This window comes from Alosa alosa, chromosome 18 (genome assembly GCF_017589495.1).
Source record: "Alosa alosa isolate M-15738 ecotype Scorff River chromosome 18, AALO_Geno_1.1, whole genome shotgun sequence".
In the NCBI taxonomy this organism is placed as follows: Eukaryota; Metazoa; Chordata; class Actinopteri; order Clupeiformes; family Clupeidae; genus Alosa; species Alosa alosa.
The window spans coordinates 8704328-8721069 of record NC_063206.1 but is presented as its reverse complement, the minus strand read 5'-3'; the positions used below and the strand labels follow the sequence as shown (position 1 = coordinate 8721069).

At 42.9% G+C, this 16742-nt stretch overlaps 1 protein-coding gene across 1 annotated transcript in view; it reads left to right on the top strand.

Annotated features, from left to right (window-relative positions):
• chrm3a (cholinergic receptor, muscarinic 3a) overlaps positions 1-16472 on the top strand; it is a 39558-nt gene extending 23086 nt beyond the window's left edge. The window contains exons 2-4 of the mRNA XM_048270333.1: positions 6475-6565; positions 6697-6789; positions 12483-16472. Coding sequence (XP_048126290.1) covers positions 6475-6565; positions 6697-6789; positions 12483-14358 — 2060 coding nt within the window. The 3' untranslated portion in view covers positions 14359-16472. The remainder of the gene's footprint in view (positions 1-6474; positions 6566-6696; positions 6790-12482) is intronic.
• The last annotated feature ends 270 nt before the right edge of the window (positions 16473-16742 follow it).

Below are 16742 nucleotides of genomic sequence, written 5' to 3'. Positions count from 1 at the left end.
AGTTTCGCATAGTTGGTCTTAAAACTAGCCCTAAGAACAATACTAAGGATATGAGGTGCATATCTGCTTGGAGTCCTGATTTGGCAGATGAATCGTTTGTTGAATCTGTGTGGCTTGGTCTGTGCTCATTTGTCCAGACTGTAGCGAGAGCAACCTTGGTGTTGCAGCTGTTACTCGGCCTGATGGACTCACCACCATTTGTTGGCTGCTGGCCCTGCTAACCCATCTCAGTGGTGAGCAGTAAGTCTAAGGAAAGCTGGACCGTACTGCTCTCAGAACCAGTCATCATACTGCCTATTCACTTTTTATTGCAATTGGATTCCCTTTTTTTCTGATTCACTTCCTCTTTCATTGGTCCATTTCTTTGTTCATTCCTATAGACCCGTTCAAGAGAGTTCCATTATCAGCATCATAGTTGGCCCCACAAGGCTTCCGTTTTAACATTCCATGTTATCTTAATGCAGAGGAAGTCGATTGGGAACCAAATAGAACGTTCAAGCATTGTTTTTGTTTTTATTGTTGAAAGGGTCTATAGACATATTATTTGGTCATATCTCAGTCTTCCAATTCCCTTACCTTTTTGAAGTGTGGAACAGTGCATTTATATCAATTCGGCAGCATTTTCTTGGTTTGTTTGAGAATGTGTGGGATATATGACCATCAAAGAGTTCTGACCCAGCAATGTTTTTCTGGTCTGAGAGAGAAATAATTAAATAAAATGCTGTAATATAAACAAACTGACCGTGAATAACTCTTATACTCTAATAGGAGTGTCAGTATGCATGACAAATGGTGCTACCCATTGGGATGCTTCTGAAACTTTCAAACATGGTGTGTCCATCGGTAAACATGCATGTATTCCAGTCTCGCTGATCCTCAAAGAAGCACCTTGCTGGGGCGTGCTTCATCCCTGGATGGATGCACATGGCTGGTGAGAACAGAGAATTGTCTCATGGCTTTAGGAGTCTTTCAATTTGACCTTGTTCTAACCCACATTCTCACATATCCTCATAGCTTTTTGACTAAAGATTCTGTGAGGTGACAAGCACACACATTCATGCATGCCTGCACACCCCTGTGCGCACACACACACACAGCCTTCCCAGCCGCATATCAGCATGAACCAGAAGTCCTGTTAATTCGTTTGGAAAATCTCTGAAATTATTCATGCTTGCATGGTGGTATTATTTCCTTCAAATAAACACAGCTCATCTCTTGATTGACTATTCATTAAACAGAGCCATAAGGGCAAATGATAAATTAGCTTTTAAAGTGTTAGAAAGTCTGTAAGTGTACTGATGTTAGTGAAATATTATGTGGGGACATGGTTTAGTGTATTGTTTAAGAGTTTTTGGATTAGCACGTACAGTAGGTATTGCTTTATATTACTGAATGTAGACCAATCAGTAGCCTCTGTCTGATCTCTGTCAAAACAGGAAGCGTGATCTTCCCATCCATATATTTTCCACAGGAAAGTGCATCAACAGTGCATCGAGCCTTGCTTTTTCTGGTTATTTTCCATCATTACACAGTCAATTAATATTTGATTGGGGTGAACCCTTCCTATCTTTGATGTGGGCTGCAGATGTCAAATCAGCCCGTAATGAGCCTTGGTTCCACTCTGAAATGTACAGCATCTGAGATTACTCACGCAATTTAAGGCTCTCTCAGCAAGCAGATGACTGCATCAGCCGGCGTTTGAAAGGAAGGGAAAGGTTATGCCATTTCTGAGATGTGTTAACACAGGTGAGGGTTTCTTCTTTTTATCTAAAATCATTCCAAAATAATTACACATCTGTGATTGTCTATCTACCTCCCTGCCTGTAGATGAAATTAAATTCAGCCTTGTCCCAATAATTGATCAGAAAGGTCTACTGCAAACATTGTCAATTGTCAATCTTCTAGATCGCTCTTCATTTCAGTCGTGGGCTACTTAGGGGCAAACCTATAGATTCTTGATTGCGTTTCAATGGGCAATCTCTACATTAGAAAATTTCAGCTTTTTACAAAAAGACAGAGGCGCTGATACTTGGGCCTCGGTGAATCGTAAGATGCAATCATGACTCCAGGAAAGTGTGTGGGGAACATAACCTGCATTTCCAGTCAGTTTATTTTGTAGCCCAGAGAGAAGGCAGACTTTGGGTGATTATATGTAGTGGATATGAGTTGAAGGCAAGCTCTCCCGTGTGTATGAGTGAGCGTGTGAGGTTGAGTTTGGGTTTCATTTAGTTTCAGTGAAAGACGGCTTGCCCTTGCCCCCCTCTCCACCACATCCGTTACTATGACGTCTGAGCGGTCCTTGGATCGATGGCTCTGTCGGAACAATGCTCTGGCCCTTGCCAGTGCCGTCTAGTCCCAGTGAAACTGATCGGTTGTTTTGGTCTTGTTTGGTCTCAATTTTAAGCTTTGTGTGTGGCTCTGTGAGTAAAGGAAATCTAAGAAGATAAGATTGTGTTTCTGCTTTTGTCTGTGTCTTTTATTTCGTTGTTCCAAAGGCAGATTGATAAATGTTTTAAGGCTGAGATTCTTATATTGCCAGTAAGGTCAAAACAATCATTTTGTGTGTAAAGGCCTTTGTTGTTGGCACAGACATTTCAGATGGGTCGAGACAGTTGTTTGGTTGTTCGTCAAGTAGCAATTTGTTTTCTACTTGGAGTGCCAATCAGTGAAGCAGCAAGTGCTTTCCTCACGGTTGTTTTTGTTTTTTTGGGGGGGGGGGGGGGGTGCTCTGATTTTAACTCGACACATCTTCTTACCAGAGCCTTGCAGCAGGACTAAATTAGACTATACACTAGACACTAGACTAGACACTTTAGTCATATAAATAACCCTCATTAATGCAAGATGCCACTGTGTGTACAGAAGCATATAAACAAGAGCTTGCTAGGTGTGCCAGCTTTTATAAGTCACCCCATGCCTAGGAACTTATTATTACTGATCAGAAGATTTTTTGTGTGTTATTTTTTACTGTTGTCTTGTTTTAACACCCTTCTCATTTGAGAAAACCAACAAAGCCACTGTAGTGGGTGGCATGGCAATGAGCCGTTCATATAAACGTCTCGTCTTTAGTATGCTTACAGGGCGCTCTTGTTTTATCAGCTAGTGTCAGCAGTCCCAGGCGTCACAACAGCGCTGCGTGTAAAGAGATATCCTCATAGGAAAATCGGCTGATACCGACACGTGAGCCTATGTGGGCTGAGACACATGCCTCTGGCTAAAACCGCAGCACCAGCATGATGTCACGTCGGTAAAGGTGTTTGCTTGTGATCCTGCTTTTCTACAGGTTCAGGTCAGCATGCCATCAATGACCTACTTTGTGTGGTACTGGGGCGGAGGGTGATCGGAATTCAATTAGCACATGTTTGTGTGCTTGATATATATACACTATTCTAGACATGAGTGTGAAGTGTGCTTTTGCTCAGCGGGAAGACAACCGTTGGCGGAGGGGATGAAAAATGTATCAACACACACACTCTCACTTGCATATTTGCTGTACTACTCATGCATACACACAAGCTTACATCATGGGTATCCAAATGCTAAGCATTAGCAAAAGGAGATAATGACTGTAAGCACTTCCACTTGTTTTCAATCCAACCACTAACAGCTACTGATTAGCTTTATGGACACGGAAAATGGCACCCTTTCCATATGTGACACCTGCCTGCCTGTTAGTGAGCAGTTCTCTGCTGTGTTGCCCTGACTGTGTCTGTGGATAATTTGATCAGTTCCTCACATCTGGGACACAGACAATGAGCGACAGCATCTTGTGCTTCCCCCCACTGGGTTCACCTTCCCATTATCGTCACATTAGAGTCCATTACGGGAGGGGATTAACTTGAAGGGGAGCCACAGGCATATAGCAGATCACCACCGATGCCACTGACAGCAAGGTACAGTAGATGAAAGAATAGCCCAAAATATCTCAGAATATATCAGAGACAAAAACGTGAGACACAGAGAGAGAGAAGGGTGTATTTTTGAGTGAAGGGTCTTTCGGTCAGCCCCCAGGCGGCTGTGTAATACATTTGTCTGCACTAATATGGCCTCTCCGCGGAGCTTTTACTCTGTGTGAGGGCCAGAGAGTAGCTCCTCTCCAGAGTGTCCTTAAGTAGAGGAAATTTCATTGTTGATAGAAAAAGAAGTGTTGCCAAGGCAATCCTACAGGGAGATCTCCCGCTCTCTCTCTCCTCTTTCTCACTACCTTCCACTTTTTGGAAGTGCTAAAACTTGAGTTGCATACAAATAAGATAATGTTTTGGAAATCCAATTACCTTCTAAAGGAAAAATATTTTAGATGTCTTCAATTTACACTAAATTAATAGATTTATCACCTGCATTTACATGCAGTGCACGTGTGTCTACCTATAAATATTGTGCTAAAGCTTAAACATTTAGGGCCCTATTGTGCACCTGGTGCAAGGTGGCGCAAAGTGCGACACAAGGCTTATTCTTATCTTACACTCAATAAAGTGAGGAATTTTTCGCCATGTGCTCCACTTTTATTAAATCTTGCGTCCAGGGGTGTGGCAATTCACGACATAAGATGTGGTCTGGTACATGATCCAAAAATCGCTATCTTGCACTCTCTAAAAACCTTTACGCCACTGACCAAAAAAACCTGGTCGTAAGACGCATATAAAGCACAGCTGAAGACGCACTGTCACGAGATATAAGCAGCAACTCCTCTGCAGGATTCGAAAATTATTGGGTTAAGTCAAGTGTTGCTTTTTTCAGGCTATGTGTTGAGGGAAGATGAAGTAGTGCGGTCTCGAGCTAGTTGGACACACTCAGGAGGACTCAGCGGTAAAGTTGGAAGATGGGATTTTTATTTTTTCCCCAAATTAAGGCCAATGCTTGGCAATAAAGTTGGTAATAAAAATGAACAAAACAAAGAAAAAAGAAAAAAATACTTTCAAGAAATGAAACAAAATGACATCAAAGTCAAAAAAATAACAATATAATAATTGTAGCCAGTTTAACAATAATTGACCATAAACAAGTCAAACGTGTGTTGAGAACATACTGTCACCTACTGCCCTCCCTATTGACTGCTAGTCCCAGCCTAAATAGGCCTGAGAATCTGTTAAAGGGAATGACAGATGTCATTCTCATTGGTTTAAAGCATTTTACGTCCAAAACATCCATGACTGATTAAGAAACATAAAATCAACCCTTTTGCGCCCAACGTTCGACGAAATCAAGCCATTAAATTAGTGAATGTGGACTGGCCACATTCACTAATAAACTTTGCGCCTCTGACCTTCCATTCCTGATTGCGAAAATAGGGCCCTTAAAGTTTAAACCCACAAACATGCAAATCAGTAGTGACTTATTGCATGCTATGTATACACATTTGTCTGTATATGCAAAGCAGCCATCACTAACTACAATAAACCTTCACCAACTTTTTTCTCCTTCACTCGTCAGAAGTCTCCTGCGAGGTGATGCAGGTTTGATGTGTTTGCCAAGTATCTGTAGAGAAGCCAGATGCGGCAGGCAGGAGTGTTCCCCGTGTTGGGATTTGATGGGGTATTGTTGTAAACATGTTCCCTGCAGCAGCACGCTCAGAGCTGATATGTTACCTCGGCTCATCGATCAGAGCCCGTCGCCATTAGTATTCGAGGCTCATTAGGCAGCGAGCAGACTGTGATGTATGCAGTTGAAGGCAGTGAAACCCTCATTGTGCTACTTGACCGCAGGCGTAGTGGTCATGTATCAATTATAATTTATACTCGATCATGGACTCCCTACAGTACCCACTATGGGGCTTGTTGTTTGTGTGTTGTGAGTATGTGTGTATATATGTGTGTGTGTGTTTGAACTCCTTGAATGGAATTTGACTTTACAAATTCAAATTCACACAAGGATGCCAATTTGAAAAAGATTATCATTAAAGAGAGTGTTTCTCCTAAGGGTATTATGTCTAGGGCTAACTTTGGTAGTTTTGAATGGTTGCACAGGTCTGTCTGGCAGTGTTTTTGTATTGCATTTTCCCTCAATGAATTTAAAGGAAAAAACAACCACAAAGGCATTCAAATGTCCACACAATTCTTTTACACACACACACACACACACACGCACACACCTAGTCACTGCGAAAACATCAGAACTAAAAAAAAAAACAAACATAAATCCAATTATTTAGTTGTCAAAAAAAAATAGGATGAAAGAAAACAAACACAAATCCCAGGATTCATAAGACGGTATTAAAAGTTAATGCTATGTGGCCATGGTCACACACACAGAAATGTATTTCTTCCAATTGTTATGTACAGCTGCACTGTAGAAATCAATGACCATGGAACAGATTCTCAGGATACAAGAAGCAGAACAGCATTTTGCATTCGTAGGCATAAATGGGCATGTGCACACAAACACACACACAAATATGTTTGTGACTTTCTCTAGGTGATGGACGCTTTCATTGGTGTGTGTAGTGTGTGTATCAAAGCTCTTCTCCTCTCATGTCAGGAGCCTCCGTCAGCATACGCAGCACAGGGTCTCAGTGGGGGATCCTTATTCAGCATGGTATGGATTGGGAGCTGGGAGAGTACCTGCTCCAGTAAAGCACAATGTACTGTAGGAAGCTACTGTCACAGTCACTGACAAGGTTCTATGGGCCTTTTTAAGGAGGCGCGAAGTTTATGTTTCGACCTGATATGTGCAGTGTGCATCAGGTCTATTTGCTGGCAGGTGTCGCATGGTTGGATCGCTGCTGATGATGGGAGACTGGTTTATTTACGGATCCACTCGGGACTGTAACCGAGAGCTGCAGTGTGCTGTAAGGCCAGTGAAGTGGAGCTGTGAATGAGCTGTGAATGAGCCGTGAAGGTCCCACCGTCATGGCTCTTATCTTCATCTGTGTGCGCAACCCCCCCCCCCACACACACACACTCTACACATGGTATTACTCTCACATGCAAATACTATTTCACTCACTCAGTATCTTGTGCGTTCATGTAAACACAGTATGTCAGCATGAGTGAGGGAGCGTGCGCTGAACAATGTAAGTGTACACACCCACATCCCTACACACATCTCCATACACAAACACAGTCTCCTCCATGCTGTCGAACTCACAAATCCAGACGACCACACTTACTCCCATTCACAGACGCATTCACGCACACGCCACTTTTCCTCCTCTCAGAGGCATGGACAGAGCCCCAGCGAAATACACACAGCTGTGCGAATCGCGATGAATCACACGCGCTGCGGGCCGAGAAGGAGGCAGACGTGTGGCCTCTCCCAATAACCCCACTCGCTTTTAAAAAAAAGATTCCATTCTCTGCGGACTGTTTACACTGGAACCAGTGTGCGTTTCATCTCGCGGAGGTGTCTACTCTGTAGACCAGGGCACACACACACTGCCTTTTAAGGCCTGTGTAGAATTCAGTATCATGAAGTTCAGCAACAGTAGGAACTGCAGAGGGAGGATGGAGTGGGGCAGATAGAGGGAGAGAGCAGGGGGGGAGGAGTGGTGCTGCTGCTTGATTGTGTAAGCTGAGACGGTAAGGGAGACATCGGTGTGAAAGTGAAACTGAGCGTGCAGAGTTTTTTTTGCTTATGTTAAGCAAACTTGCACAAATGTTGTCTTTCAAACACTTGCACACCCTTTTAATTTTTGTAGGTAGAAAAACTTTTTTAGTGAGAGGATATAAGAAGGTAGAGACATGTATTGATGTATTTTTGCAATGTAAGGGCTTTCTGTAGCCAATTGAAGTTGAATTGGTTGGAAATAGTCCATCAAAGTAGATTTTACAGAATGTTTGGGAGATCTCTGCATTTTAATATGCGCCAATGCATAATGCATTATATTAAATGCCGTCGGGGATATTTTCAGGTGCTCAGAGGGACACAGTGACAGGACTTGGAGAGTGCATGCAGAGTGAATACAGCAGCTGGTCATCCAGGTCAGTTCTGATCAACCAGGCTGCAGGCCATCCTACAGGATATGACCTCTGTCTACAGGAAATGTTAAATCCCATGATCCTTTTGGTTGGTCAGGAATGAAACTTGAGACCTGTTTGTGTAATCATGCACACTCCCACACTCATATACCCTCCCCTTCCCACTCAGCCTCCCATAACCCCCACAACACACACACACACACACAGAGTAAATAATATTAGTCGTCGTCAGAGAGTTAATTTGTGTGTGTGTGTGTGTGTGTGTGAGCTTTTAATTGCCTGTCATGTTTAAACTGATAAAAATGCTTATACCATTCATAACCTTGTCATTTTCTCCTAGATCTGTTATAAGGAGACCAATGTTGACCTTGAATGTGTACACCACACAGCCACAATAGCTACTGTTGGAAAAAAACAACAGCCTCATATATAATGATTTCCAAGCACCGTTAATTCATCTCGGTTGGAAACAGGGGCATTTGAAAGTTCCTGTTTACAGAAGACGGTGCCAATGTAAGCATTCCTCAGAGACGTGGTTCTGGTGAGAGGGTAATATACTCAATCACTCACAAAGCAGCCCCAATAAAGACATGCAGCCTCGCAATGCCTGCTGCAATAACAGCAGATGAAGAAGGTTAAGCACAGAAATCACAGTCTACAGTCTCCTGGAATCAAGGTATGGCAAGACCCAGCCCAGCTTCTCTGCTGACAGTATCAGCAGGCTTAGCTGCTCCCCCTCAAATATAAAGACAAGCTCCAATGTAGTTCTGCTAACTCAACAGCAGAATGCAGAGTTAGAGTATCACAGTTTACACCAGGTGAAAAAACACCTGAACTCATTTTTGAACTTTTTGAAAACAAACACTATGATCAGATACACCTAATGGTTGTGTACTTTGAAAATAGCACAGCCTCCAGCAGATGTCGAAGCGCTCCGGAGAGAAAATAGTGCGAGATGTCTCGAATGTGTTTTTGTTGTTGTGAGAGAGCAGCACACTATGCCGAGCAAAGCTTCCTTCTGCCGTGGCCAACTGAGATGGACGGCCTCCAAATTCCAAACAAGGAGCATTAGCCGTGAGTCAGTGGTGAGGGACTTAGGTTGCCCTTGCACAAAGGGAATGCGTCCTGGCCATCTCTTGGAAGGCTTAAAGTCCGCGGGCTTCCATTACAGTATTGCTTACATAGAGTTGATATAAAACACAGGATCAATGATTCCACAAGCTGGGGCAAGAAGGCTTGTTCACATGCACTTATGCATGCTCATGCAGCTCTCCGTGTATCGACCACTCTAGTATCACTTCCTCCACTTTCCCTTAGTGTTGTCATTACAGTAGGAAGGTAACGAGTTTGTGTAAAATGTTTTTTCCGGAAAATAGGTGGGAAAGAAAGGAATCAATTCAGTGATTGTGCAGCTAATGAAGAGGAAGACATGTCTGACATGGGTTCGTCATTCCAGAGGCTCCCTATTTGTGGCGGGAGTAAAGGACTATGCTTTCTCTTTTTGCTGCTTATGTTTTCCTGGAGGCACCTGAGAAGAAACTTAGCTGGGCCATAAGGAATGGAGCTTGGAGATGCTGCTGACTCCTTGATCAGGTGTCTTGTCACCTGGCTGTGACAAACGCCTGAAATGTCAGCGCGCAGACTGTGTCGGGATCCAGAAAATGAGTATTGATCGCTCTCCCCAAATATATTCCACTGGTATTAAACGGAACACAAAGGGAAAGACTATTGCTGGTGTCACTGCAGGAGGACAGGGACAGCCATGGAGGAAGCGGGGGACACAGAGAGATTAAAAACAAGGAACCCAGAGACTTGTATAAAGAAAGGCAGAGAGGGAAAGAGAAAGAGAGAATAGGGAAGAAGGAAAGTAGGGCAGAGTCCGTGTCAGCTGGAGTCAGCATTCAAACAAGCAGAGGAGTCGTTCCTTTCACCAGTCCACTCATCAATTATTCTGCTCCTCAGCTTTCTCTTCAGTTTGAAATCGATTACCTTCATAGATTGTCTTTTGATTTATTTCCCAAGATCTGGGGATCTTTATATTACCTTGGCTTAGTTACTCTGCTCATAGCTACTTAAACCATAATTCAATCACTATCTATTTTATTAATTATGTTGGAAGATATTGACAAAATGTGCTATAAAAGGCACTAAAGATGAAACTCCGCATCTCATTCCACATTAGTGAGGTGATTAATGAAATTGTCATTAACGGAATTGATTGCTTGTGCGTGTTTTTGTGCACGCATAGGTGACAGTGTGTGTAAGCGAGCGTGTGGGTGCATGTGTGTGTGTGTGTGTGGCATTTAAATCATGACATTCTCTGGTCTCACTCACTGACCCTTGGAGGCATGTTATTGTGTGTGGGTGTGCACTGGTGAATGGAGATGATCTCTTTTCTCTCCAGAGGAAGGGAGATAATGTGCACAGTGACATTTAAGTGCCTCCCTGGGGACCAGTACATAGATCTAGCAATGCCTCAGAGGGAGCAGGACCACGAGAGACGAGCTTCACAGCCTGTTATCACAGTCCTCTTTGTTTCCCATTTGTGCTTTACCATTTAAATATTAAATGACCTAACAAATAAGTTGTTTTCTGTTTTGTATTTATTGTACACCAATGTCTAAATTTACAAGAGTGTACACTGCAGTGCAACTGTGTCTATAAGTGTGTGTGTTTGTGTGTGTGTGAAGTTCTTTGTGCACTCCCAGAGGGAGTATGTTACAAAGGACAGGTGGTGTTATTGATGATTGGGTCATCACTGGTGCAGTTCCCCACATGCACACTAAAGTGTGCACACACATACACACACGCGCACAAACACGCACACATCAATCTTGGATGGTACATTACCGTGACTGCAGACTTTGAGGAGTCATTGATGCAGCTAATGTGTACAGTTCAGCTACAGGACCGTGTGTCCGATCGAAAGCTCAGCTCAGTCAAAATCCCTCAGTGACAGGAAGAGGTAAATCCAGTGACATGTCAAATACACCTTCTTTATGCAATCAATGAATCATTTAATCACTCAGCCATCCAACCCCTCAATGCACAGTCACACAGCAGCTGTTTGAAGTGCCTAATACTCAGGCCACCAGTGCATTTGATCCCTCTTACTATATGAAGTAATGGATCTGTTTGACACTACTAACCTATGTTTACAGATTATCACAAAATGAGGCCAAGGCAAGATTCTTGATAAACCTTTGCACAGCTATTTGCACTAAAACTAAAAGGTTAGGTGTGCTCTTTAATAATGACACATTTGTGATATGACTGTAATACCAAAATTGTTTTTATTAATATGACTGAATGGTCTAGAAATTCTTCTAAAGAATTTTAGCTATTCGGTGTAAGTATTATAAACATGCACCATTTCAAATCACCGCCATGCTTAGAAAAGCCCATGCAGTCAGACAGCAGACCCTACAATGCATCAGTAGGTGTGTGTGTGTGTGTGTGTGTGTGTAAATCTGTATGACAGGTAATGTCGATCATAGCCAGGATAGTTAGAATATAACCCTGCACTCAAAATCAAGTTGATACATGGAAATTGGTTTCTGAAAAAAAATAGAAGATCTCCTTTCTCAGCATTCTGCCAACCCTCCCTTCCTTCTCATCTCCCCTTGTCTACACTTCTCCCCTCATCTGTTCTCAACTCTTCACCTTAGTCTCTCTGTTCTTAGTGAGCCCCTTGAGGTGAGAGCCTGGAACATTTGGTCAAAAGTTGCTGCGAGTTTGACTCAAGGTTTATGGTTTTGTGTTGAGTTGGGTTATACAGTAGTTCATTGTCTAAGTTGTCTTGAAGGTCTCTGTAAATATGAATATACTACTGTATGTGCTCTTCCTCTCTCTCTCTCTCTCTGTGTGTGTGGACATGAATATATGTGTTATTTGTGCGAGCTTATATATTTTTCTTCTGGAGAGGGAGGTATACTTTTTAAAAGATAAGATGTTCCTCTGTCCTTGGACTGAAGCCAGGCGCATTCTATTCTCTGCCTCTATCAATAAGATTAACACAGGGTCTGTGAATGGATGCCAAGGAGGACATCCTCCAATATAGTGGCCACCACTGCTGAATCTTAATGAGGTGCGCATACGCATATGCATGCACTCCGGGATACTCTTGTCGGCTTGTCAGTCTTGAATCGTATTGTTATTTTAGATTATACAGGGATATTTCAAAGCCTTTTCGTTTAATTTTGTTTCGTTTAATTTTCGTTGAAATCCTGTGATGTGTTCCTGTCTGATATCTTCATGTCAAATGTGTGAATATAGAAATACTTAGTATACTGTGCATGATTTTGCATTAAATATTTATTAAAACACTATTTTGCATTGCCCTTATGACAACTGGAACATATCTTTATTTTTGCATACAATGCCTTCAGAGAGCACTAACTAAATTAGACTTTTGAAAACTATAGTGGTAAAAAAAAGTTTGATCACACTTATTGACCATCTTGCTGTACACAAAGCAAACTACAGAAGCCATGTCAGCAGCTACATCTAATGGACAGAAGTGCAAGCTGCATTTCATTTCTCAGAGCTCTTCTCTCTGCTTTGTTTCAGAATATGCCAGGATCTCATGATGAATGCCAACAGTACAGACCCTGGCTTGTATCTCGCCCCAAGTGTAGCCGAAGCAGCCATTTACTCCGAGATCAGCTCCTGGACCGAGGTCCCCGGTAGAGATGGCAATATCTCCTCCGCTCTCCTGCACTCATTTCCCAACCTGACTGCCCTGGCACTGGGGAATGGGAGCAGTAGCAAAGCACCGGGCCAGCAGTATGACCCTCTTGGGGGTCACACCATCTGGCAGGTCATTCTCATCGTGTTCTTCACTGGCCTGCTCTCTCTAATCACCATCATCGGAAACATCCTCGTCCTTGTGTCCTTTAAGGTCAACCGTCAGCTCAAGACTGTGAACAACTACTTCCTGCTGAGCCTGGCTTTTGCAGACCTCATCATAGGGGTGATATCGATGAATTTGTACACCACCTACATCGTCATGGGCCACTGGGTCATGGGGAACTGGGCATGTGACTTGTGGCTGGCCATTGACTACGTAGCCAGCAACGCGTCTGTCATGAACCTACTGGTCATAAGCTTTGACCGCTACTTTTCCATCACCAGGCCACTGACTTACCGGGCCAAGAGAACCACCAAACGAGCAGCTATTATGATTGCTCTGGCTTGGTTAGTGTCCCTGGTACTCTGGGCCCCTGCCATACTGTTCTGGCAGTACTTTGTCGGGGAACGGACAGTTCCTGCAGATAAGTGCTACATACAGTTCCTGACAGAACCGATTATAACCTTCTGCACTGCCATGGCGGCTTTCTACCTGCCAGTGACAATCATGAGCATTCTGTACTGGAGGATTTATAAAGAGACAGAGAATCGATCCCGGGAGCTGGCTGGGCTCCAGGGTTCAGGGGGGAGGCGTGGTAGCGAGAGGTCGCACTTCCACCTCCACTCCACCGGGGGGAGCGCCAGGAGTTGCAGCAGCTTTGAACTGAGCCGGCCGATGCAGAGACGCGGCTCCATGCTGGGACTCTCTGGGCGCTTCCACTGCTGGTCGTGGAGGCCTGGCCGCTGGGCCAGAGGCCGAGGCGAGGGCGAGCAGGACCACAGCAGCAGCGATAGCTGGAACAACAACGACGCTGGGATCTCCGCTGACCACTCGGGCTCGTCTGACGAGGACGACAGCAGTGTGCCCGCTACACGTGCCATCTTCTCCATTGTGCTGAACTTGCCAGGCATGAGGGCCGCTGTCAACTCACAGGTCACCTCCTGTGAGGACTTTGACGAGGCGTCAGAGGAAGATCCACTTCGGATTGGAGAAGAAGATGCCACAGAGATGGACAGCGTCTCTCAGTCAGTCAACAACGGCAGCGGCAGGGGCAGCAACAGCTTCCAGAGCTTCTCCACCAAGATGGGCAAAGTCCAGTCTATGCCTGCCATACAGTCTTCATCCGCAGACTCAGATCCCACTGCCACAGCCAACACCAGCACCACCAAATCACCCTCTGTGCCCATCTCTTTTAAAGAGGCAGCTCTGGCACGACGCTTTGCCGTGCGAGCACGTACTCAGATCACCAAGCGCAAGCGCATGTCTCTGGTAAAGGAAAAGAAAGCAGCGCAGACACTGAGCGCCATTTTGTTGGCCTTCATAGTCACATGGACACCCTACAATATCATGGTTTTGGTGAACACCTTCTGTAAAGAATGCATTCCACCATCCCTGTGGGACATAGGCTACTGGCTGTGCTATGTAAACAGCACCATTAACCCAATGTGCTACGCCCTCTGCAACAAGACCTTCCGCACCACCTTTAAAATGATCCTGATGTGTCGCTGGGATAAGCGAAGGCGAGAAGGAAAACAGCCACTACAGCAGAAACAGACCGTCAGATTCCACAGAAGGTTACCCAGGGACTCCGCATAGAACATACATACAACAGCTGCTCTGCAGGATTAGGCTGAATGTGGATTAAAAAACTGTATATTTGCGAGTTTGAGGCTGTGGCCTTAATGGATGAACGGAAAAAATATTTTTGGACTCTGTGACCTGTTCTCCTTTGTCGTGTAACTTTGAGGCCAGGAACTACTTCACTGTACTGTTGCTCAACGGAAATACCAAGAGAACAAGAAAGGGCTTTTGACATTGTAGAGGAAAATCTGCTTGCTGTCTCTACCTGAAAGGATTACCAGATTTCACTTTGATGGGGATTATTTTTGTTTCATCAAATTTTCAGCCAAGTCTCCTGGAGGTGTTGCTTTTTACGTCAAGCTCATAAAATATTGGTTTGAGTCGAATTAGATTTACTGATCCGAAGGCTAGACATTAATACCACTGAGCATAAAAGTCACAAACTCTTTTTAGGCTCATGTTGAATGGCTAGATGAAGCCATAACACTTCCCCATACGTTTAAAGTTTTGTTTTAGGGAAAACTACAAGGAACATTGTGAATTGTCACTATCAGTCTTTGTGGACAGATTTAAAAAATACTTAAACATTTGATGGGTAAATATAATGTGTTCTGTGCATCTCAAGCCATGTTAGAGCAGTTTATGTATTTCTGTTGGTTTGGATAAATCTTTGAATTTTGACTGTACTCTGATTGTACAAGCTGCTCTGGTGTTCTCTGTGTTTAGCTGTTTACATGGTTTGAGGCAAATACGTCAAGTATTTTCAGTGACTGTTTATGTATCAGAAATTTGTGTTGATATTGCTGGTATTTGTACATTTTGGGTGATTTGTATTTGATAACTTGTATAGATTATACATTGACTATGAAGTGTACTCCCTTGTTTGGGAACTAAGTGTTTTAAACATAATATTGATGACCTTGCAATGTTTTTATTATTGGACATATTCAATCAAATTTATGCCACACGTCAGCCAAACATTATATTAAATATTTTATTAGAAAGGTACTTGTAGCTAGCTGCCTTGACAAAATCCCACCATATTCAAAAATGGATACCCAAGACATTATTTTTATGTTTTCATTTTACCATGCTTTAAAGCACACCATATAATTATTGAATTAAAAATTGTGTAGAATGTAATTATAGATCTTGCCAGCCTGTGAGAAATCTAATAACTGCTCTGAAAAACTCCCATGGCACGTATTTTCTGCAATGTGCATTATTTTGACAAGGACCAGTTAAATGGATAGTGCATGCCATCTACATTAACCCTAGATGACATTAGTTCATTTCCTTGCATAGTTAATTATATATGTATCTATATATCATTCCAAAATGCATCTTGATACCCACCCAAAGTAGAATTAATTTTGCTTGGTTCGATTGACAAAGGAATATCTCGGTACTATTCAACTCATCAAACCAGTGTTTCTAAAGAGTAACAGTGCCCTCTGCTGGGCAGAAATGTCCCTGCATTTCAGTATGCCATTTTCATGGTTTCACAGTCATCACTGAGGCAAGAGGAAAAGACTTTGGAAATGAAGTAGTCCATGCCTTAGTCATTTTGAGACATTTGATTCAGCCTTACTTAGTGGAAGAGTGAATGCCTTAGAATCGAAGTCAACAGCTCTTGTGAATGTCAATTACATTGTACAGATGAGGCAGCACATTCATACCAAAGTGTTCAGTATTTACATTACATTACATTTTAGCCAAAGCGACTAACAACATGGTAAAAGTATTTGAGTACATGTGTTTTGCCCAAGGTGACTTTATTACTTGATTCAACCAATAGTTTTCATTGATTGATTACAAATGTAGATACTTCATTTCTTATCATTTCATTGTCCACTCAGTGGCTCCACAAGCAATTAACTTTTCAGACAGCGAAAGACCAGACTGATCCAACACCTGTTAAGACATGGAATATAACTGGTTTATGTTGTTGATGTGTGGTCCAATTCATGTTTATTATGGGACTGATGTGCATTTATCAACAAATATTTCTGAATGTTTACAGAATATCATTTTGTGACAGTTTGTGAAGTGTACTGAAATGCAGTTCCAATGCTAAGCATTTCTATCCAGCAGTCTTTCCTTTTTGAAAATAAATGTCACAGTTTTAATGTGATGACTCTGTCTTTAAAGCAACACAATGTTTTTTTTTATCTTAAAATAATGACTTCAAACTCATTTGTTCTGACATTGCCTGGTGCACATGCAACATGCCTGGGATTGCACCATGTAGCATTGTGGCAGGTAGGAGCATCACCCTCTTCCTCAGGTTTTACTCCCTGAGCACTAAATTTTAAAATTACTTTAAAATTAGAGCTATATTATGTACTGTAAATGAAGCATCACTTGGGTTTATCATGCTAAATCGGTTTCTGTAGTAT